Genomic DNA, 24,744 nt, shown 5'->3' on the forward strand with positions numbered 1-24,744 from the left:
TTCTTAAATATTTCTAAACATCCTGACACCCAATAATTTTATAATAATACTTAATCAATCTTTTATTGCTTCATTATGTTAATGTTTATTTATAAAAATACTTTATTTATAAATAAATAATTTTATATATAATATTATTTACGTTAAGTAAGACTAATAATAGAAAAATTACATTATTATTAAAAATTAAAATTACATTATTGCTTTTCCTATTAATACATTTACGTATGTCCAGAATTATATTTATATTAAATTTTGTAAACATAAAATAAAGTTATATAGCTTACAATGTATGCATATGTTAGCAGATAATACTTTTTGTATTTATCCACTTAGTAAAAACTCATTAAAAGATATACAAATATCAATTTTAAATTTACCACTAAAAGAACGTTCAAGCCATCGATTATTGTGAATCTATACATTGTGCATGTGCTCTCTGCGATGTGTAAAGTAAATGTGTATACGGTATCAGATGATATTATGTTTAATACAGTATAATTAGAACCATATTGGAATATTACATCTAAGATGTGACCAGTCGATATAATACAAAAATTATAAGTCTTATAAAAATAACTGGCATTAAAATATTTTATATACAATAATACATTGATACCGTAGCAAGCAAAAATAAATAATTAAGAATTGAAAATTCAAAAAATTCATCAACTCTTAAAAATCGTTATAAATTCAATCTCCTCGTATTTTGTATTTGTGGGTTTTATATGCTTAGTTGTTTTTAATAAATTATGAATTCAGATATGATATAACATACCGAATAAGACTAATAAACTGAATACAAAGAAGTTAGTTTCTGTGACTGCAGTGTTTAATATTCATAACATAATGTATTAACAATTGTTTAAATAACAAAAGGGTGCCTTATTTGAAATTAGAAAATTTTATAAATACTATGTCATACAAGTATAATATCTCTTTAATACTTCTACATGAAAAGAAAATAGAATAAATATTAATGGGATTAAGAAGCATTATATGCCAAATGATAATTATAAATAGTATTACTAAATAGTATAATTACTTTTTTGTACAGAATATTTATTAAATATATTTAATTTGACATAATAGCATTGTCAATTCGAAATAGAACTAAATAACAAGATTTAACATAACCACAAGTAATGTTATATAAATAGAACCATGAAAATGTATAGACTAATGCATCATCAAAGATATGTTTTTCAAAATCAAAAACTTTTACCTCTCACATATACCTGTATGCGATTTCAAATACAAGAAGGGAAAAAGATAGAAAAACATAGAATATCTAACATCAAAAATTATTGGTTTGATAAATATATAAATTATATTAAGAATTATGAACAAGTACTGGAAAAGAATTTTCCAAAGACAATGCATGTATATCGTATATTTAGTATTGGTACCAAAGATTTTATTCAAGATGTAAAAAAATTTCTTCTGGTAATGAAAAAGCAAAATATTGATGGAGATAGTAATTTAATTGCAGATGAACTAAGGTTGAACTATACAATGCGTAAAGATTTAATAAAGATATTTCCTGTTTTATTAATATCTGCCATTCCTTTTACAAATTACATCATCTTTCCATTAGCATATTATTTTCCAAGATATCTTTTAACTTCTCATTATTGGACGTTACAACAAAAACTGGATTTTATGCTACTGGATCATAAGAAAAGATTAAAACACAACAGACCATTGTTTAGGTGCATGCAAGCAGAGCTTAACAATATTAAAAATGAAACACTGAAATTAAAATGGAGTGGTATTATTGCATGTCTTGGTAGTGGTACACATCCTAATGTGAAAGATATTATTGCCTGTTCTGAATTATTTGCGGGTCCACCATATTCATTAAATAGTCTTAACAGAAAACATACAGTATGTTAAATTTAATATTTAATTTAAATTAATATTGTTTTTATATATTATTCAATTATATTTTAGTAAATTAATTTCACATCTATAACAATTTTTTGAGAGTAAAATCTTTTATAAATATTAATATAATCCTGAATTACATTTTAGAAAGAATTACTTGGTATATATAATATATCTACTTGGACGCTTTTTAAAAGAAAAAAATTAACAGAACGGGCTATGTTAATAAAACGAATGGATCAAGCAATACAAAAAGAAGGTGGACCTACTACAATGTCGAATGATGCAATACGTTGGGTGTGCATAAAATAATATTCCAATATCTTTGATATTTTTTATACTATTTATTCGATGATTTCTTTACATATTATACTATATTTATTACATATATTCAAATTATAAAATATTTTAGGCACTTTCATTTAGGGGTGTAAGTCCTGCAAATATGTCCTTAGAAAGTATGAGAAATTGGCTAGAACAATGGTTCATAATATCAAATACAGTCGATGAAAACACAGTTTCATTGTTGTTACATAGCCCAATACTGCTGGCATACAATCATCCTACTAACTGGATCCTTTTGTACACTTAAAACAACATTATCAAATATTTGTTCTTTTTATTGTAAAAAAAATGTATAAGAATTGTAACAATACAAAGTTTAAATATTTGTGTTTGGATTGTTTGTATAGCATATATGTAAATAAATAAATTGTACATTATGCGCTGTACAAATATATCTATGTCAGAAGAATACAAAAATGTACATTTTCTATAGTATTATATAAATATTTTATCGTATTTTCAGAAAATTTTCTTTTTTATATAGCTAGCAATAGCTCTCTTTTTTATTTTTTGTAAACAGAATTGTTATTTTAGAAAAACAAAGCAAGAATAACATGTACATAAAATAAAATAATTATAACTTGTACATAGATGACATACTTTCATTTTACATATACATTACAAAATATAATTGCCATTTTTTGTGTATAGCTGAATATAATATAATACAAATGTAACTCTTTTATTAGCTACAAGTATAAATTTTTTCAGTTGTTAAAGATAAATTATTTTGTCAAATCACACAAACATGATACGTCATTTGAAATAAATGATTACTAAAACCATAAAAAGTATCGAAAGAATTTTACCAATAATTACATTCTTTTGCATTAATCAATAGGTATATAAGCAGGTAAAACACCAATTGGAGGACGTTTCAATACTTTTGGATCAGAAACGGTTTCTAATTCATCACTATTTTCATTTATTTCCGAATTTGTATTATTATTAGACATTTCAATTGATGTATTAGAAGGAACTACAGAGTTTATATTTTTCATAAGATTAATTTTTCTCATAATGTTTTCTTTTTTTTTATCGAGAGATTTATTTAAAGCAGGTGCTTGTTCATAATATCTAAGTCTGTTTTCAGCAGATAAAGTATCTTTTGTAACGGTTGTTACTGTTTGACTACAATGCATGTTGTATTTTCTTTTTAAATGGTTTTGATTCTTAGAAGATGATTGTATTTTATGTGGGTAAGGACAATACTCACCTTTACTGCATTTCTCTGTTTTCTCAAACTCTGGACATAGATTTTCATGGCGCTGCTTACACTGTAAAAGAAGAAACTTCCAGCTCTTTGAAAAATGTTGTCTTGTATGTGTTATTAATACATTAATTATATACATAAATATTTCCCCACTAATAAAACTAATTGTCAAGATATCAATATTTCATTTAAAAATTAATCAATAAATGAATAATTATTTATAAACTATAAACATATAAATTATTATTAAATATAGAAAAAAATAAGTGTAGAAAAAATAAATTATAATATGTTAAAAAGATATCTAAGATTCTTCTAAATACATAAAATTTGCATTAAAATTTAATTAAGATTTAATAAATTTCAGTATATTTTACTGATAGGTACTTATGAAAATTACTGTAAAAATATTTATATAACACTTTATTTATATAAGTAATAAAAATTGTCTAATCTTTTATTAATCCTTTGGAGACAAATTTTCCATAATACTAGTACATATGAGTACACATAAGTACAAAAGAGAAGGTTATAAAGGCTTAATAGAAGATAGTAAATATTTTAGTTCAAAAAATAAAAAATATCGCACTTACCTCACTACCTTTGGCACAATATCCTTGCAAGAAATCTATACAAATTGGAGTACTGGAAGAAACTTTGATGTGACGATAAGGGCAAGCATCCCGGGTACAGCAACCTTCCAAGAAGTATTTACAAGTTGGCATTTTTTCTGGACCTACATCGTGAGATAATGGACATTTATCCAACAAACAATTTCCTTGAAGAAATCTAAAAAGATATTTTCTCTATTAAACAATGTGCTTTTTTATATATCATATAGATACAAAATGTTACTTTACTTTTTACAAAGAGAAATTTGTTTCTTGTCATGACGCTTTACACAAATCCCTTTTTCATGATTTGAACAATATCCAAATTTTTGAAATATTAAACATGGTTGGTTATTTTTTTGCATTTTGTTGCGTAATATTTGTATACTCTTTTGTTTGACTTTATTGCTACAAAGAGAAAAGACAAACAAAATGATTATATGGCTTCTAATAGTATTATATTATATAATGATGTAATAAAAAAGAATTTAATATGAAAAAGATTAAAAAATATAATATGTATAGAATTATAAACAAAGCAATAAGGAAATATGAATTTAAATGTTAAGAGAGATATAATTAGTGAAATAAGACTATGAAGTTAAAGATAACCATATACCTTATATTATTTTTATAACTTATTTTTTGTGACATATTAGATGGGGATTTAATTGCATTTGTTGAATTCAATATTTTTTTACTTGAACTACTTGGAGTTTCTTTCATAGATTTTACTCTACATAATTTTTTCCCATTGGTAGCTATTATAAATTTGTCAACTTTAAGATTTATTGCCCGTTTTTCTGAAATTAAAATGTAGACAATATGAAAATCTGTTCTATATTCGTTTCTACAATTTTATGTAATATAGTATTATCACTTACTTTTTATTCCATAACTTTTACGTACTAAATGATTCTTGGAACATTTATAAACAATTCCTCCAATCGTAATTAGTTCCATTTTATTATTTCTGTAAAATTTTTCATAAAAAAATTATTATTATCAATTTAATTTTTAGGATAAAATTATAGAAGCTATCTAAAACTTAAAAAAATGTTATATCTTTTATACTCACATTTTAGATACATATACAGTCTTTTCTTGACCAAGGCTTGCATGTTCTCTTGCATTTGTAGTTTTTGATGCTGTTCGATCTATTCTGTATTTATTAATTTTAGGTTTTATAACTGGTGATTTTACTAAGTTAATATCTTCATTAATTGACTGTTGCAAAATATTTGCTATCTTTGTTTTCATAACTTTTTGAGGTGCAGGTTTCACATTTTTTATTATTGAATTTGAGGTTCTTTTGGTCTTACATGGTTCTATTTGAGAAGTACTAAAGGATTTTCTTGACCCTCGCCTTACACGCAAAAGTTTCCTTTGTGATAAAACTACAATACTAGAATTGTTCACTTTCTTTTGATTATGAATAACTTTTGGAGAATTTGTATTCTTAACAAGTTTTAATCTTGAACAAACAGGATAGGTAATATTTTGTATTACTTTTTCTTTATGTTCTGCCGGTTTAAATTGTACAGAGGAAGACAACTTTTTGATTAATTTTGGATTAACATGTACTGATTTTTGTATAGAATTTGTACTTGTTATATTTACAGAATTACTTTGCACGTCTTCATTGGAATTAATATTTTTCATCATTGTTGGATTAACATGTACTAAAGATCTCTTATGTAATTTTGGATTAACATATATTTGGCGATTGAAGTTTGGATTAATATATACATTAGTACTTGTTGATACATTGCATGACGTGCTACTAGATGTTCTGGGCAATTGTTGGGACATATGAAGTAAATTTATACACTTCTCAGATTTTGCAGAATTCAAAGGTTGGTTTATAATAGGTTTATCCACACAGCACAATTTATCTGATGATTTCTTCTTATGATTTTCTATTAAATCTAAAAATAATACTTCATAAACATATAAATACAAAATAGCTTGACATGTGTGTGTGCGCACGTGTGTAGATTCAGAATATTGTTGAATTATAATATATATTATTGAATTATATTAATATATTATAGAAGTTATAGATCATGAATTATAATTTACACATACGTATTTATTATTAGAATCACAATGATATAAATGTTGAGATTAATAAAGAAGTATTATAAAAATTGAAAATATAGATACGTTAATTTGTGGCATATGAGTTAAGGCATTTTAAATATATCAATATTAAAATATATCAATATTTAAATATAAATATATCAATATATCAATATATCAATATTTGTTGTTAGCGAAAAGTTCATAATTTGTTGTTTTTTTATTATTGTTTTGTTTTGTTTCCATATTTCGCCCTGATATTTATACAAGCATGGTTAATGAAATGACATAATTAACAGCGTGATTTTATCTTTTGTTAAATTTATTTTAAATATGATAAAACGTTTATTTGCTACTATAGTTAGAACTGTACAAAATCGTAAACTTACGTGTTAAATAGTGTATTTCCTTGATCAAACTTCCATCCATATTTAGTAGCATAAAATGTTATTTTTTATTACTCAATAAATGAAGGGAAAGAGATTAAAGATAACAACTTCGCAGCATAAGAGATTATTTTATAAATCAGTATATGTATTTCACAAATTACAATACGTTGATATTCCTTATGCCATAAAAATAAACTATTTAAAGATAGATGTCGTTTTCTGAAAATTACAAACACTAGCGCTATATGTGCACGATAAGTGAACTATTTTCTATTATGGTTAAATAGCGGGATATTTTAACTTATAATTTTTGATTTTGTGACTATAATTATTACATCAAGAATGTAAACAATGTTTTAATGTTTGCAATTTAAAAAAATAAAAATATGTGACTTTATAAAGGTTGGATATAATATTAATGTAACTATCAAGAAAGAATTCAAGTTAACAAATATAAAATTCTGTAAATTACCTGAAAGTTGCATTTCATGTTCATTTTTATTATTTCTGATTTACAAAAGCTGTAGGTACGTTTAATAACCAGAGAGGAAGTTTCCTCTATTTTCATTCGATCACAGATTATTTAGCAACGTTACTATAATTTCTAGTTTTCTTTCATAAATAATGTTAAGCGATGGGGAGTGAAGATCATCCCGGTCTATAGTCAATCAGTCATCGCGTACTTGACAGTAGCTTTGTTTACCTAATGTGTATAGGGTACTTATAGCCTAATTTACATACGTGTTTATATGCAACGTGAATCCGAACCTGTTTTAATTTTTAATATTATTCAGTGAACGTGTAATAAATTTAGATAATTTCTGTTTAAATAATTCGCGCTTTTTCATAAATGTTTCTCTTAACTTACACGCAAACGCAGGAGATATTGATCTGTGTCCATGAATATACTGGGTCGCATATAAAAGGTCTGTAACTTACCACTAAACTTATATATATCCACTTGTGGTACTCAAAGAGATACCTTTTTTATGAAGAAAAACCGAAAGATTATTTTACGTATATGGAGGTTAGTAGTATGACGCGCTTAATTGTATTTGTCTTTGCTCTTTTTACAGAAAGAATTTCATTGTATATTTTCGTCTAATTTGTACGAATTTTTCTTCATTCACTTTAATAAATTGCTAGTAACTCATTTTACATTTTAATTAATATCTTTTTTAATCATACAAATCTTGTATTAATATAATCTCATGAATATTAATAAGAATTTATAATAACTAATGTTTGTTAACATAAAGGGAGCTATATATATGTATGTATGTATCCCTGTATGTTTTTTATTTTGAACATATTTCATTAATTATTATATATTACGTTTGTTATCAAATGTACTTAATAAATTTGAATAAAAATTATTTACTACGCTTTAAATATTCGCTTTACATATTCAATAATTTTTTAAAACAATAAATAAGTAAGCAGTGGCAATTCATAGAATTAAATATAGAAAATCGTATTTATATAAACATTTAACACCAAGAAAAAATTTGTTTTACGAAATAATTTTTAATAATCTGCTATAAATTGTAGTAATTTGAAGGTATTAGAACATTGTAATTTTTTAAACTGCATAATTGTATACTTTCATATAAATTTTATTTGTAAATTTTATAACAAAACAAAACCAAATATTAAATCTCATGTTACTTACAAATCAATAATATTTGTAATTAATACGTGTAATATACAGTTTTACTTAATCTCTATTAAAATGAAACATATACTTATACGTACGTATACGTTTACGAAAGCACAGCACAACGCACAACAATATTTCATCATGCAAGTTTGTTCCTAATTCGTTTTTGAAACGTTTCATATTTATGTCATGCACGAAATGAAAATGAAAAGGGTTGTATCAAATTTATTGCAAACTAGAAGATTTCGTATTGGTTAAAAATTTATATTTATTATCGTCACTTACAATTATAATTCGAAATTTTTAATAATTTAGTATCTATTATTTTTGAAAATACATTAAAAAATATATCATGTGCCATCACAAAAACTAGTATTTTAAAATATTCACCTTCATACTTTCAAAGTAGATCAAACCAGATCAAGTTTATGCTGATAACTTAAATTAACATAATACCCAAATATAAAATGTGACAAAACAAACATTGTTAACTTAAGTATATTCAATAGAATTATTTTCATTCTTAAAAATGGCTATATCAAAATACATTGATTTATGTCACTTTGTTAATATCAAATTTAGATGAAATAAATCCAAGAGATTTTAATTGAGCATTCGTAGAATGCAATATCTTTGATGGAACTGGTAATTATTAATGACAGAAACCCGATGATCCCATTCACGCCAAAAATTAATTTAAAAATAGAGGAATGAAAAAAGAAAAGGATAGAAGCGCGCAGCATCAATAACGCGCAGGCTTCGTTCTTCCAGCATCAACGGGGACAATCTCCATATCAGTAATTCAGTACCGAACATTTTGCACGGTGCAAGGTGGAAGGTGGAAGTCAGCGGGTTGCAACGTGCTGCAGGATTGTTACGCATATACTGTATTTACCTTCGTTCTTCGTTTTCCCTCGTTTCTTCCGTTGTTGTGTTTCTTTTGTTTTACATATATGTCAGTGTGTGTATCTGTATGTATCACGTTGCCCAAAGGACTACACTACAGCGTTTATCGTAGCTTTGTAGGGGATAAACTTTAACACGATCTTCTGTTGTTTGCCTTCTTAATTCAACAGAAGCATCAGGATATCGATTTCCTTCTCCGATGGCAGATCACGATAACATTTACGACGACGAGGTAATTAAATCGATTTACTTGCGTTTCCTGTGAAATTTTCGGTTTTCCTTTCATCCACTTTGTTTTAAGAGGACGTGGAAATTATGAAGCTCCTTGATGTTGGTAAACTTTGCGTGTAAATGCTTTGCTAGAATGAGATATACTATTATAATTATATGACATAAAAAGTGTTTGAAGGATGGAAGTTTGTCCTCATGTTGGATGGTTTTCTTAAACATTAATCATTTCTTTAAAATGGTAATACTTATATATGAAGCTTTTTGAGAGATATACGTTTTTTATAATGCACGTTTTTTCCCTCTTTAATGTTAATAAATGTGTTTCGAACATTTAGATAAAAAATTTTAATAGAAGAATACTTTTTATGCCTTACGCGAAGAGATATGTTTTACTAGCGCTATATTGAAAATTAGAGCAAGAATCTATTGATCGTAATTTTGAAATTTTCTTTTTATAAAAACTGTAGCTTAAGTATGTCGGTTTTTTATTATAAATGTATTCGTACTGTTATATCTTTTAATTATACTGTATGCATCCAACATTTTATTTGAAGAAATTATTCCTTCTTGACGACTTCGTATAGAAGTGATATATAGAGTAAGATGAATATAAATTGCTAACAATTCATTTATAACAAGAGAGAAATTGTTATATTTAAGATCTTTAATTATAACAAATTACTGGCAGATATTTATTATATATTATCTACATATTAGTATTAGTTATATATTAGTGTCTCGAGATTAAGTGAGAGTCGTGACGGAAATATATAATAATTGTAATCAAAGAAATTGAATGTTCTATTTCCTTTTAAAAGCTGTATATTGAGAAAAATATCATAATACTTATTAAAAAAAAATAATTTTTTGGAACATAAATGAATAAATTATTATTTTAGCTATTAGTACTATTTTTATCCAACATTTTTTGAGCTCTTTCATTTCATTTACATCTAAAAATGAATTACTATTTTTATACTGCTATTAGATACCGCGATGGATACACAAGTAGGAATTACTGTATGTTTCTTATGAATCGTAATACGATGTTTGTAATGATCGATATATTTTTTACAACTAGATAAAAAGATTTTAATCAAATATGTAATTTTTATTATTTCATCCAATCCTCTTTATTCAACTTTTGTTTTATTATCAATACTATTTTAACTCTCTCTCTCTCTCTCTCTCTGTCTTTCTTGTTTTTTAAAAATATTTTTTCTAAATTGTATGTTTAAGAACTTGCTTTCGAAATAAAAATTATTATTTAATGCAATTTAATATCAATTACGTATATTTTTAATAAGCCTGATAATTTTATTAAATATAATTGCTTCGTAGCATGACGCTGGCAACACAATGAACAATACATTAATATATGACATTCTATAGTTTTGTTTTTATATAAAAATGAGAATTTAAAAACAGTCACTCTTAAGTTCCAAAATCAATAATTACCTTCCCTATAAATGCCTGTAAAAAGTTAACATTGACCTACTGATACACATAGTCTAAAATTAATTACATTAATCAATTAATTAATTATACAATTACTTTCTTCAGTAGTTACATACATACATATATTATATAGCAATTTATTACTATTGCGAAGATATTTATATATAATTTATATTTTAATAAATTTATTATATTACAATTTGTCATGTATCGCAGAAATTTATTTACTTTGCTTGCTATAAAATCGCTATTTTTTTCGTAATTTTCTAAATCGAATGGAACAATGTAATACTTTTATCTTCGATATTTTTTAAGGATTTTTTATTATCTTATATTTTAAATAAATTGGTTAATAAATTTTTCTATGTACATAGTATTATACGATTATTTGGCATTGGCGTTAGTGAGTACCTTTGTGATAGGAGCTTGTATCAGCGAATCCAAATCAAAGGAATTGGCGTGGCATTTTGATAGCTCTTCTTGTGATCGTTGCGGTCCTGACTTTAATTGTGACATCGGTTGCCTTATTAACACCGCCAGATGAGGGTCCCAGGGTACGAGGTGCTAGAATAAGACTTTCTGAGGTAAACATTTGTACTTTTGACTCTAATATTCTAGCTTTAAAATTATCTCTTTATCGTCATCTTAAAAGTATCAATTTTAATTGAAAGCATCAATTCCCTGTAAACATAAAACAAAGGATTTATCTTTTTTATCCTCTATTAATATTATTAATGCGATACTATTAATCAATTTTATTCATTCTTTCTTATTAATGAGTCTCTTTATTGCTATTTCATATGCTGTTTCTTAATATTCATGAATATTCTTTAAACAAGCATAAAATATTCTCTAGCACCTTGTTCTACATCCATAATACTACAAATCATTAGATTTTTGACGATGTTTAACATTTGATATGAAGATTAAGCAACAATTTATTTCAAAAACCTCTTCAATTAGTAGACGTAATCCATCGTCATTTATTTCATACTTACATTTGAATTTAATTTCAAAATTTAACAATCGGAAAGAAAAAGCTTTGACTTCAGATTTAAATGGCTTCGTCTGTATTTTGAAAATATTCTTTCAATAAAATACTTCTTAGATCAATGATTAAATAAAAAATTTGACTCTTTAGCAAATTTAATTCGATTCGATTTTTTAGCAAATTCAAACGAATACTCTCCTAATTATGGTATTAATAAAAAGAGTGTTATGTAATAATTAATAATAAATAGTTAAAAAATTATGTTAATATAAAATAAATATTTTGTAGGTACTCTCTGGAGAATTGACACCTCTCTTCTTCAATGGATCATGGGTAAGCGGGCAGCACATTTGCTATCGAGATGTATGGGGTGGAATTTCGCTATTACACGTTTCCCCAAAAAACATCACTTCCCGCAGTTTAATGTCCAATGAGACTTTTGTAAGTTTAAGTTACTTAAATATTTCAATTAATTTTATGTGTTTTTAATTTGATAAGATAATGTAATATAAAACAAAGTATTAAACTTAACAGGTACGTATATAATTTTTCTATATATAGACGAAGAAATTGTGTTTGTTAGAAAATATTTGTATATTTACACTTAGGCTTTCTAGCAAAACAGAACATTAAGAGGTATTTTGCATACAGAGGAGACTGAATCCCGCCAAGTTCTCATTGTCACCGGATCGTAATTATTTACTCCTTGCGTACAATGTGAAGAAACTGTTCCGATACTCGTATTTAGCACAATATAAAATTTATGACGTAAATACAGGGTTAGTAAATATGACTTAGATGATAATTTTAATTTAGAATAATCAAGAATCTTGCGAAAATACAATAAAGTTCCAGTTGTATATATTCTTGTAAATTCTTCAATTATTAAATAAACGTAAATTTTATTCAAACTCAATTCGATATATTATGTAATATATAGTGCTAAAATTTCGATTTTAATATTCTTTTTACTACAGAAATAAAAATTAATTCGTGTCTAAATATCTACACAAATATAAAAATCATTTTGTCAATTGAAAATTACTTAAAGAATTGGGATTTTATTGGAACTTTTAATTAGTAATGTTTATTAATTAACATTAGACATTAGTCACTTTATTGTTACAGAGAAATTATACCATTGACTCCACATCCTGAGAAGGATATCCACCCTTACCTTTTGTTGGCACAATGGACTCCACGTGATCATGGTTTAGTTATGGTTCAGGATTATGATATTTATTATATAACAAGCCCTAAGAGTAATACAGGATATCGTGTTACTGATACAGCAGTTCCTGGTATTTTGTCAAATGGATTGCCTGACTGGCTATATGAAGGTAATTTAATTTATATTTTTGAGGAGAATGTTCGGTAAATTATTTTATATGCATAAATATTTATACATATGTTTGTAGAAGAGATTTTACATCGTGCAGAAGCAATTTGGATGTCATCAGATGGCCATATGATGCTGTATGCCTCCTTCAATGATTCACTTGTTGACGAAATGCATATATCTTGGTTTGGGGAAGGATACAAAGCTTTGTATCCTCATATACGATCTTTGCGTTATCCTAAGGTAATTTTATTTTCATTTATTGTTTTGGATTAATTATTATAATTTTGTTTTTCCATGATATCAATTTACCGCAAAGTAAAATATTCTAATATGATTGAAATATTTTATACATGATTGTATAGCCAGGAACACCAAATCCTATGGTACGACTCTATGTAGCAGACTTGGCAGATCCAAAAAACATTCATACGAAGGTAGTGAAACCGCCACCTATCATCGAGCATGTGTGAGTTTACTTACAAAGTTTGGAGTATGAAGTGCTTGAACAAATTTTCTCTTATTAATTTTTCCTCATTAGGTGTAATTATTCGTCTTAACAAAAAAAAAAAAAAAAAGAATGAACAAAATTCAAAATGTCTTGAATAGAGATTGCACTTTGTTGTTTTTTACAAGAAACATTTAGATGTTTCTGTGGTGACACTCCCAAGGTACTTCAAAAAAGGAAGCATATTCTTTCGGCAAGATACTTTAAGATATACATGAGGAGTAGTTTCTTGGTTTAAAATGAGCTGGCTTTTAAGAATACCTTTTAGTTTAAAATAAACTTGAGTAGGAAAATCTCTGCTTTATTTCTTAAAGTAAAATGTTTTTGATCTAATATTTGTGTAGCAAATTTCACGATTTCTACGACAAACAAATGTTTTTTGTACCATTTTGTAAAATATTAGCATTGATGCGTTTTCTTTTAGTTAAACTAAAAAGCATTAAAAATATGCATTTAATTTTAAAATGATTTTGATAAACGAGCGTTAACAGAATTTACATCATTTTGTACCAAGACATGATTCATAAAATTTTGTTGAACATGTAAACATTTTTAAATTATTATTTTATTCATATACTTTTATGCATATATGGATTTTTTACACATTTATCATATAGTATTTATATACATTTGTAAGTGTTTTTTTGTGTGCCTATTATAATTAATAATTTAAATATTTGGAAAGTTCTTGAAGAATTAATTTTCATAGAGTTAATCTTAGAAATCATCTCATTTTAATCCCGCTAATGTGATATATGTAGAAAATATTTTGAGTTTTAGCACATAAATGATTATTTAATTGAGCTTAGCAATTTTAGTTCACGAATTATTTTAGTGTGCATTATAGACATTTTTTTTCATTCGCTTTCATTTCTTTCTGCTATCTTGAAAAATATAACATAGCTTCCTTTTTATAATTAAAAGAATATAAACAACAGGGAAATTTAGGTCATTAAAGAAACAATTCATATGTGTTTTATTATCATTAAAATAGTTAAGTTTTACTATTTTGCATAGATATAATCAGCTAATCGTAGTAATATATTAAGTTGCATTCTTATAGATTTAATTGCTATTAAATATCATGCAAATTGCTTTAATCGAACACTCAGTAAATTAAATTAATTATGAAATATTATTATACACAATATTAGCTATAGATATTATCAATATTTATATCCATTAACAGAGAACATTACTTTACAACGGCTTCTTGGATTTCTTCAACGGAAGTCTGCATAACATGGTTGACCCGTGCACAAAATCTTTCTGTTGTGACTATTTGCAAGAGCCCATCGTGGCATTGTCAGGTACACTGCAGTTATTCCAGTTATTGTCATTTTATTTATCAAATAATTATTTCATTTATAAATCTACTTCTATCATTTCATGTAGGAAATTCAAAAGATAGCAGCTGAAGGTCGTGGTTGGGTAGATACTCCTCCAGAGGCACCTATTTTTTCAGCAAATGGCAGTAGTTACATTGCTATAAGCCCAATAAAAGATGGTCCAACTGGTTATTTCAAACATATTGTTTGGGTAAATGTTGCCCAAAAATTAGTCGTTCCGCTTACTCATGGAAAATTTGAAGTTACACAAATAGTAGCATGGGATCAGCCTAATAATACCATGTAAGTAACAAATTCTATTGTTTATTGAACGTTGATTGATCATTACTATATCCAAACAATATTTTTCTTTGAATCTAATTTACTTCCTCTATATAGATACTTTATAGGTATTCCACCTATGAGACCAGGACAGAGGCATCTTTATTATGTGAGTTCATTGTTACCACACGTGGGTTCGTCTCTACATCCTGCTGTTTGTGTTACTTGTACAGCAACATCAGAAGGAAATCGAAATAAACATAGAACAGCTTCATCTGGTCATCATAGTGCTTGGTCTGACAATAATTACATACATGATCATTATGAAACACAAACAGAAAGTATACAAGATAAATATGTTGGACAGCCAAAGGAAAATGTTACAAAGAAACAGAAAGCGAAAGCATCCATTACGCCAGGTAAGTATACACGTATATGCGCCTTTTAAGGAAGAATTAATGATTGACTTATATAATTACAATATTATAATATTTCTTTTATTTTCAGAATTTACCGATCAACCTTGTCAATATCACAATGCTATTTTCCCACTAGTTGGAACTGATTATTTTGTTTTGGAATGTTATGGGCCTGGTATACCCACTGTTACTTTATATAAAACTAATTTTCCTATGCCACGTCTTATCTATGTCTTACAGAATAATACATTATTACGTGTAAGTTGTAATAATTTTTATACTTTTATACTTGAAGTATAAAATAGTAAAAACACATATAAAATTAAAGATTTGTTTTAGGAACGAGTTGCTAAACTTGCACTCCCACAAATAAAAACATTTCCTGTTCAAATAAGTGGTGGATATAATGCACAAGTAAAATTGCATTTACCACCAGGACTAAGAGAAGATGAAATCACCAGATATCCATTAATTGTACAAGTGTAAGCATATTCTTCAATATTAAACTCTAACATTATTTTAGGAAGAAAGCATATGAGATCAGAAATATTTTTATTTTTAGGTATGGTGCACCAGGTTCACAGCTAGTAACAGAAACGTTTAAAATTGATTGGAATACTTATTTGGCTAGTAGAAAAAATATGATTGTTGCACAAATTGACGGGAGAGGTAGCGGAGGCCAAGGCTATAAGTTTCTTCACGAAGTGTACTATAGACTCGGCTCTGTAGAAGTTGCTGATCAACTTGAAGTGACCGAGTAAGAAAAACTTTTTCAGAAAAAACGTTAGATTACCGAATGCTAGTATAAATAAAATTAATATTTTATCAAGTTATCCAAAATTTTTAGATATTTGCGGGATTCATTGCATTTCGTGGATAAGCAACGAGTGGCTGTTTGGGGTTGGAGTTATGGAGGTTTCGTAGCTGCCCTTGCGCTGGCGCATCCTGGGCAAGATGTCTTTGAATGTGGTATAAGTGTAGCACCTATTGTTTCATGGAAACTTCATGGTACACTACTTGAGTTCAATATTTTTGAATTCTTATTATTTTCTTAAATTTATATTAAATTATTCGTATTAATTAAGAAACTTAATTTTTATATTTAAACAGATTCAGCATATGCTGAAAGATACATGGGTTTACCAGATGTTATAGCAAATTATAAAGGATACGCCGAGTCAGATGTGTATGAGAAAGTGGAAAATTTACGAAATAAAATGTTTTATTTAGTGCATGGCACTGCAGATGATAACGTCCAATTTCAACAATCCATGGCACTTACGCATTACCTTGCAAAAAAAGACATACTTTTCCGACAACAGGTAGACATTTTTAGATGTTAACAAACGCATACGACCATTCTACGCGATGAATACATAACTTTAGATCATCCTGCTTTTTACAATATTAATTGTTTGTTTCCAGGTGTATCCAGACGTGGGTCATACATTAGCAGGAGTGAAAGGTCACCTCTACTTATCAATGGCTCAATTTTTGGATGATTGTTTCCAGAAACAAGTACCTACTGATACAAAACCTGGTCTCATCAGTGGCGGAGCTTGTCTGTAGTTGTAAATAATATGATCTAAAAATGATCTACTTGTGAAGGAAGTCTATACACAAAAATTACACCTAAATATCTCCAAATTGTGTTCCGTTTATTGATACCTTTAGGAGAAAAATATTTTCGCATTATTTTGTATATCGACTAAATATTATAAGAAAATGGTGTAAATACATAAAATTATGTTTGTTATATTTTAAATTGGAGATCAAATCTAAATGAATGAAAGTGATAAATTCTAACATTATTAAACAGATATTAATACATTACATGTAAATATAATTTTGTTTTAAAAATGTTATAATATTTTTGTTGTGAACTTAAATAGGACTATTTGGTGTTTTCTTTATGTATGTATATCATGTAATTAGATTAATTTAAAATATTAAAAAGTTTCGTTACAATTTTTCAATTTTATTTTACAATTATTAGTTAAAAACAATTTTCCATTGAAGATTGTGATTACCACGACTTGTGCTTTAAATAATCGTAGTTTTTCTTTTATTTATGAGGTTCATAAAATTTTCACTCTGATTATTTAGTAATATGATGCTTTTATAATACAAGTAATTAGCAATAAATACAAAACTTATATTAAATATTAGCATGAGCAAAAAGAATGAAATATGAGCCAAAGGTAAGTGAAAAGAAGAAAATACAAAGGCATACATTATTCATCGTAACTAAACTTTGATTAATTTTACGAGTACTAACGACTTTTATTCATTTAGATATTGATTGTTCTTCTGCTATGACGAAATCTAAAAAGATAAAGATTATTTTAAACATCACATAATTTTATCAAAGGTATGCATAGGTCATTCGCTGTAATTGCGAAACAAATATTGGAACGAGGTAAAAAGGCAATTACTTCTCTTCATTGAGTTGAACGATATGAAATTGTCAGGAACGATGAAAATTCATGAACCGGCAAGCACTCGATGTAAGGGTAACTTTTTCCTTCTTTCATTTAGATTCTCGTAGTTAATAACACGCGCGTACAAGAAATGCGAAACAACGCGTTTATTCCTCAATGCATATTTCTTAAATTTCCTATATCATAAGAAATGAACGTTTCACTCAAAGTTCATGTGATTTCTCTTACGTACATAGATCTATCTTAACACGATCTAATCACTACAATAATAATCAACGTAACACTTTGTAAACAGTATTAATTAACTTCGAGGAACAATAAAGAAATTTTATAAAAATAACATTCAATTAATTGTTCTAAATAAGATATAAAAGTTAACGGAAATGGATCTTATGGCGTGATAACAATACGTACTTAAATACTAATTTTACCTGAATGTAATGAGCAATTGAAAACGTTACTAACAATAAGATTAAAGTGTAATTGTGCGTCAAACTGTATTGTGCGCAAACTTTGCGTACGTGTTTCTTTAAACAGCGATATAAATAGGGAGAGACGTTTAGACGAGTAACTTTCATTTCTATCTCGTACAATAGTATAACAAAATACGTATAGATTTCTCGATGGATTTTCTAAATTATCGAGGGGGCCGTTATCGATTGGTCAGTAGTCGGAAATGGATTTGACAATCTTCTTGTTCGAACACCTGCCAAGATGTAGCAGCATGTGGTTTTTAAGATTAGTTGGTTTACTGAAACCACGGCTACAAATATGGCACCTGAATGGCCATAGCCCATTATGCACGTACATATGACTCTTAAGATCTCCCGGTGTTGGGAACGACTTGGAGCATTGTGAACACTTGTGTGGCTTCTCCTGAAACATAAACGTAAGAGCACCCTTAACTGCGAATTTATACTACGAATAAATTGAAACAAATCACTGTTTTGCGAAACAATGTAATTTCAACTTGTACAACTTTTAGTTTCGTTCATAAGATAAGATTGTAAGTTTTACAGTAAATTCAAAACGACATTACTTGTTGTGTACTATGTACTATTACTCGTCGTTTTCAAGCGTTTGATGGTTAATATTTATATCTAAGTTTACCTCAAGGAAAATACTGTGAAATACGTACACTTCGATTATGAGAATCTTCGATGAGGAATATCTTAAAGGAAGTTCGATAAATATTATTGTAACCCGCATATTTTGTCTCTTTTCATTGAATACTAGCGCAAAATATAGAACATTTCTTCTATAGTACAAACTACTACCTAAATAAAGATAAGATTCTAAACTTATTTTTATTTCACCAACTCGCAAAAGTATAATAAAAATCTATGAAATGTTATACCGATCTACGATGAAATGATATTATAATAGATAGAAAGAAATATAAAAGAACGGCATTGATTGCGAAGAAATTTATACAGAAACAAATGCTGTTCGTTATTGTATAAATTGGAGTTAAAGCTGTTAACTTTGAACGAATAAAGGAACTCGCAACACGAATTGCTTTGCATTTGATTAAAAATCCAATCAATTTTTACCAACACGATAAATATTTAAAAGAATTAATGGGACTTGTCGTGGTCGCTAATCGAACACTCCTATCATTTTCTTTCCTACATAAGTATTTTAATATTTAAAATCTCTTATTTCCCATCCAAGCTCACGTACTTTTTCGTATACTGTTATTTTTTATATTATGGTCTTGTACTTTTTTATATTTTTATACTGTCATACAAGAATCAATACAACCAACAGATAGGTTGCTAAATTTACAAAAAAATTCTTCCATTAAAAACAAAGAAAGGATAGAATTTGCAAGCGTTGAAATACGAGAAAAGCAATCCGCAGATCATACTTTTCGTACGTTTATCGCAACGTCATAAGGGACAAACGAGGCTGAAAGATATCCACGGGATCACATATGCTCGACAGCAGCAACTATATTTTGCCGAATATCCTATATATTCTAATAAACGGAATTCTAAAAGATGGAAATCAGCAAACTGATTTTTCCCCATACGCAAAACTACCATCGAGTGTGAAAGACAAAGTCCAAAGACACGCGTCGTATTTGTTATCCCAGTTGGATCGACTTGCCGAACGACAATAAAAGAACGCGTGGTCTCGCGAAAACACGATGAAAAGGTGGCAAGGGTAAGTGGGATGAGCGGCGGAGCACGTGAAAGAGGAAGGCAATGGAAGTGAGTAGAAACGAAGGAGAAAGATGGCAGGGGAGATAGTACACCGGCGAAGGTAGACGAGAGATAGAGGCGGAAAGCGATGTTAACATAAGATCGAAGAGAGAACCAGAAGAGTCTGCCTCCGGGTATATTCTCCGTCTCCCTAATTGGATTGCATTCCAAGCAGTAGCGAGTAATGGACCAATTACAGTAGCTGATGGCAAGAGCAACCTATATGGCTCCCGAGATATCATTACTTCGCTGGATTAGAGAAACTCATACGGGGGTTTCCGCTCTGATAAATAAAAACTCCGACCGATCTTTTACCACTCGCGCCTCGCGTTACCGCTTCGCGTACCGGTTTCCTTGCGTTTTCCCGATCACAACCAGCTTTACACCGACTGGGATAACTACGGCTAAAATGAAGATAAACTCCCTGAAGGGAGTCGGTCTGCACCGATTCTCAAAGGGATCCATCTTCTTCTCTTTCATATACTTTAACTTAATCGTGTTTTCAAATGTGTGTTTTTTTTTTTTTTTTTTTTTAGATTGTCACTTTGTGATAGTATCGCTGATAAATATCTGGACGCTTTAAGTAGCCAGTTACGTGGCCGATTCAAGTAACGACGAGCTAGTGACAAATTGATGAATTTTGGATTTTAGCTTGCGCGATGATCGACGGGTGTCACGCTATTGGGTCTTCAGCATCGATCGTGCTACACGCTTTTGTGTAAACGTTACAGCTGCAGCCTGAAAAAGTGAGTTATAACGTTGACGAAACATTAGCGCATAAATGCAACGCATAACACGATCGATCCTGACGAGTCAAAAGGATAGATCGATGATTTATTAATCTCTTACGTATTGTACCCCGATCGTCGTTAAAACTCCGGACGAGGAACTCTTCGAACAATGTCGACGTTGTAATTTCATTAAGGAATGAAATGTTGTTTCGCGAGGTATTTTCTATAATTATGTGATATCATTGGTTCATGGATAAAAATTAAAGACCGCATTTTACATCGAACTACGATGACCCACGTTGCTAAGCTTCGACGAGTACTCCGAGTAACTAGCGAAAGAGTATCGATAGGCTATGCTCGCGATATAAGAATATTTATCTTTTTCAGTGAGAGCAGCTTGTAGGAAACTTACCTTGATGTGAGTCATACGATGATAGTAGAGGTTGGAAGAGGCCGTAAACTTCTTACCGCAAACGAGACACTGATGAGGTTTTTCACCACTGTGGATTCGCTTGTGCGTATTCAACGAGCTCGACGTTGAGAAACCCTTGTTGCACACCATACAAACATGCGGTTTCTCTCCTTCAATTTAACAACAAAATCAAATTACTTGGCCGATGTTCAACCGTCGAAAGGCTTACGTTTTTAGACACAATCGTCTGTTAGCCCTTTCGATCGAGTTACGTTAAAATATTCTTTCTTAGATAGAAATAAAAATTTCCTCACTGTCATTGGAAATCGTAATCGTAAATTATGCCACTACTGGTCTTTAAATTTACTGCACAGTTATCGTTAATTATTCGACAAATTCTTCTCCTCGTTCTAAATCCCATTGCTTCGCGTTATTTGTTTTTCGTGCAAATGATACAACGTTCATATAGCGTTAATATCGAGTAAAATTAAAATTGTTTGCTTGAAAGGCACTGATCGATATTTCACTCACCTGTATGCGTTCTCATGTGACGTTTTAAAAGGGAAGGTCGGTCAAAGGATTTCCCGCAGACTTCGCACGGCAACAGAACCCTTTCTCCTCTCTTAATCGTCGTTAAAATACTGCAATCTAAATGATCCCCTGTCAAGGATAACGTCGATGACGAGGATTCTTCGGACGTAGACTCGTATTCGTCTACCTCGTAGTACGGATGTGAAATTGTCGATGACGAATGATGAGAAAGCAACGCCATGGATAGGTCTAATGGGGATTCTTGAACGAAACATCTGGTTATTAAACGCTATCTTTGAGATCTTGTTAAACGAGAGACTTAAAAGAAAAGAGACACAGATAAAAATCTTCGATTCGAGAAAATTACAAAGTTAAATTCCAACAGAGAAAGTTATTCAACTTTTCGTTTGTCAACGTTCTTTTTGCTTCCAAGCGCTAAAACGCATTTCGATACGTGTTCGCAAAGGTCTGGAAATTTATAACAAAATCCGCTAGGTAAATACAAATTTTATATATCGTTCTCTGTACTCGTGTCACTTTTGGAAAAACAAGCGATTTCGCTGCTTTTCCATCGAGTCCCTCGTGTATTTATAGGAGCAAAAGATTCCTACTGATTGCAAGAAACATGCTGCATCTGTGCAACTATGTATCACTTTAAACAATAACGTTGTAAATAGCCTGACTAAAACAGCGTTTCTTTTCTTTCAATTCCTAAGATCGTTATCCCGAATGAATATCTTTAAAAAGTGGTATTTACGCTAAAATAAACGTTTGAAGATATTTGTACCCCACATTTGGGTTTGATACTTAGAAGCTTTAATCGTCAAGCGAATATTCCGTCGATACGTAACATAACATATAAGCCACATCAATTTTTGCACGCGTCTGCGTACCATGATACCTCATAACGTTCTAATTCCATCGAGATACAACGTTTTCTTCTCCTCTTTGGAGATACTTGCGCAATAACGAGCGTGCTCCCACTCGTCTTTACGCGAAACTTCACCCTGTCCTTGGCCTTGGTGCAATTGTACCTTACCCGATATAATAATTTTCTCGGTTTCTTTCAAGGCCAAGGATCTCCTAGCAAATATCCGTGGTCGCGACTCCGAACATCCCCCTCATGGTCACCCGTTTATCCGGCGGTTCTCCTCTTCGGTCGGCGAGCCCTCCTCTTCGGAATTGAAGGTTCGCTGGCATTGTACTGTCCTTTATATCCCCCGGTAAGCGCGGGGGTCTGCGCATTTGAATCATGAGCGAACGAACGAGCACCTTGTGATCCAGCCGACAAAAATACCGGCGCATATTTGCATTTCAGATTTGTTAGCCGACTTTCTTTACCTTCTTTTTCGATTGACCCGCGATTGCGCCGATTAACGCGATTGCACCCGTTCGAGATTTCGATCACCGAACACAGTCCCACCGCTCTGCCTCTTTCGCTCACTGGTCTTTCAGAGCGATTCTTCTCGAACGCATCAACCTACGTATAAAACGAATTCGCGTGCATCGCGTTTTGATAAATCCTTCAAAGGAACAAGGAGAATGGTCGGTAGCGTCTATGAAACGTTCTCGAGCAAAGAGTTTCTATCTTTCTTTTTGTAGATTTTTATAAGCTTTCTTAGTTGTCTTTGCCAAGTGACTCTTTCGTAAGCTTCGCGTGCTTTTCGCCTTTCGCAAAGGTATTTTATAGTCTTGGTTTTGTTTCGCTTTAGTTATATTACGTATATCAGAGTACAGAGAGAGATGGAAGATGATTTGAAATGCGTTTGGGAAACGTACGAACAATGCAAATTGACGTATTTGAGAGGTTGTCCGTTCACCAGACTCCGTGTCGATTCTTTGTATTATTTCAAGCTAAAAGTCTTTAGAGACTCACCATCTAGAATGGAGTCAATGGTGCATCTGTACAGAGCAGACCTCGAACACATGTCGCGCGATATAAAGACGAAATCTTGTTCTGCCGTAGGAAGAAACCAAGCCACTAATTCTGTATCCGGTTGGACATCTTTTATTACTTCGAAGATTGGATCCCCTGAATTGCATAAACGAACAGAAAGAATAAAAGGAACGTTGATAATTCGTATTGATGGAAAATGCGAAGGTAGTTAATTAATAAAGGAGTGTTAATTGGATCTTATCGAAGTAAACGTATTATCCACTAAATTATAATAACGACAAGAAACATTAAACTTTCTACGTATAAACTATACTAACAATGTAGTTATTTGTATTAGCAAAAATTTCCATGAAATTAAACTGTTTTCAATTTCATTCCTCGAGTTCTCACGTACAGATAATTATTCGCCGATAATTTAGTTACTTATGCACATACAGAATCGTACGGACAGATCGATGTGACTAATCTAGATTACATAATGTGTCACATGTGCGTAACACTGATCTCAAATTTAGATATTCAAAGTAGCGTTAGTTTGTTCGGACGACGAGAAAACGAGAGCCAAGAAAGGAAAATCAGCTGATGAAAATATCGAACGTTGTTCGTTACTGTATGTCGCAGGGCAGTTCGCTAAGCAGATATTTATAAATTGAAATGCAGGAAACGTAATATTAATTTTGAGTGGCAGAAAACTTAGCAACATGAATAATTTGCATGGAAAATTTATCACGACTGACGTGCACGTACGCTATCATTTGCTGCATCATGTTGATTCTCATGATTTACTTAATCTTTTTTCTTCTTCTTTCGACGCATACATTAACTTACCTTTCACTTTGGTACCGATTAAGTTTACTTGTTCGTCGTAAGACTGAA

At 29.6% G+C, this 24,744-nt stretch overlaps 4 protein-coding genes across 10 annotated transcripts; 2 read left to right on the forward strand and 2 right to left on the reverse strand.

The window, feature by feature from the left end:
* Positions 1 to 147: 147 nt before the first annotated feature.
* On the forward strand, positions 148 to 2,818 carry LOC126873364 (LETM1 domain-containing protein 1). The gene is made up of 3 exons (XM_050634153.1): positions 148 to 1,887; positions 2,035 to 2,184; positions 2,300 to 2,818. Exons 1-3 carry the CDS (start codon positions 1,165 to 1,167, stop codon positions 2,477 to 2,479), a joined length of 1,053 nt encoding a protein of 350 aa, XP_050490110.1. The 5' UTR covers positions 148 to 1,164; the 3' UTR covers positions 2,480 to 2,818.
* Positions 2,515 to 6,736, reverse strand: LOC126873359 (zinc finger CCCH domain-containing protein 3). The gene is made up of 7 exons (XM_050634144.1): positions 6,528 to 6,736; positions 5,135 to 5,984; positions 4,941 to 5,029; positions 4,676 to 4,859; positions 4,306 to 4,464; positions 4,039 to 4,234; positions 2,515 to 3,509 (listed from the first exon to the last, which is right to left on the reverse strand). Exons 1-7 carry the CDS (start codon positions 6,577 to 6,579, stop codon positions 3,063 to 3,065), a joined length of 1,977 nt encoding a protein of 658 aa, XP_050490101.1. The 5' UTR covers positions 6,580 to 6,736; the 3' UTR covers positions 2,515 to 3,062.
* Positions 6,737 to 7,533: 797 nt separating this feature from the next.
* On the forward strand, positions 7,534 to 17,625 carry LOC126873357 (dipeptidyl aminopeptidase-like protein 6). 6 transcript variants are annotated; one of them, XM_050634139.1, is made up of 16 exons: positions 7,534 to 7,554; positions 11,205 to 11,366; positions 12,062 to 12,214; positions 12,425 to 12,552; positions 12,902 to 13,113; positions 13,192 to 13,355; positions 13,478 to 13,581; positions 14,810 to 14,930; positions 15,016 to 15,251; positions 15,348 to 15,649; positions 15,738 to 15,907; positions 15,989 to 16,131; positions 16,212 to 16,406; positions 16,497 to 16,657; positions 16,760 to 16,971; positions 17,075 to 17,625. In XM_050634139.1, exons 1-16 carry the CDS (start codon positions 7,549 to 7,551, stop codon positions 17,216 to 17,218), a joined length of 2,613 nt encoding a protein of 870 aa, XP_050490096.1. In that variant the 5' UTR covers positions 7,534 to 7,548; the 3' UTR covers positions 17,219 to 17,625. The 6 variants fall into 6 exon arrangements, with proteins under 6 accessions (XP_050490096.1, XP_050490091.1, XP_050490095.1 ...); XM_050634134.1 differs by lacking the exon at positions 7,534 to 7,554 and adding an exon at positions 9,008 to 9,325; XM_050634138.1 differs by lacking the exon at positions 7,534 to 7,554 and adding an exon at positions 9,008 to 9,325 and having other exon boundaries at positions 11,208 to 11,366.
* A 791-nt stretch (positions 17,626 to 18,416) lies between these two features.
* LOC126873365 (zinc finger protein 726-like) lies at positions 18,417 to 22,227 on the reverse strand. 2 transcript variants are annotated; one of them, XM_050634154.1, is made up of 3 exons: positions 21,972 to 22,227; positions 21,441 to 21,610; positions 18,417 to 18,966 (listed from the first exon to the last, which is right to left on the reverse strand). In XM_050634154.1, exons 1-3 carry the CDS (start codon positions 22,210 to 22,212, stop codon positions 18,754 to 18,756), a joined length of 624 nt encoding a protein of 207 aa, XP_050490111.1. In that variant the 5' UTR covers positions 22,213 to 22,227; the 3' UTR covers positions 18,417 to 18,753. The 2 variants fall into 2 exon arrangements, 1 of the variants encoding a protein (XP_050490111.1); XR_007692387.1 differs by lacking the exons at positions 18,417 to 18,966; positions 21,972 to 22,227 and adding an exon at positions 21,755 to 21,954 and having other exon boundaries at positions 19,070 to 21,610.
* Positions 22,228 to 24,744: the final 2,517 nt, after the last annotated feature.

The sequence above is a fragment of the Bombus huntii genome, chromosome 14 (genome assembly GCF_024542735.1).
Source record: "Bombus huntii isolate Logan2020A chromosome 14, iyBomHunt1.1, whole genome shotgun sequence".
Lineage (NCBI taxonomy): Eukaryota > Metazoa > Arthropoda > Insecta > Hymenoptera > Apidae > Bombus > Bombus huntii.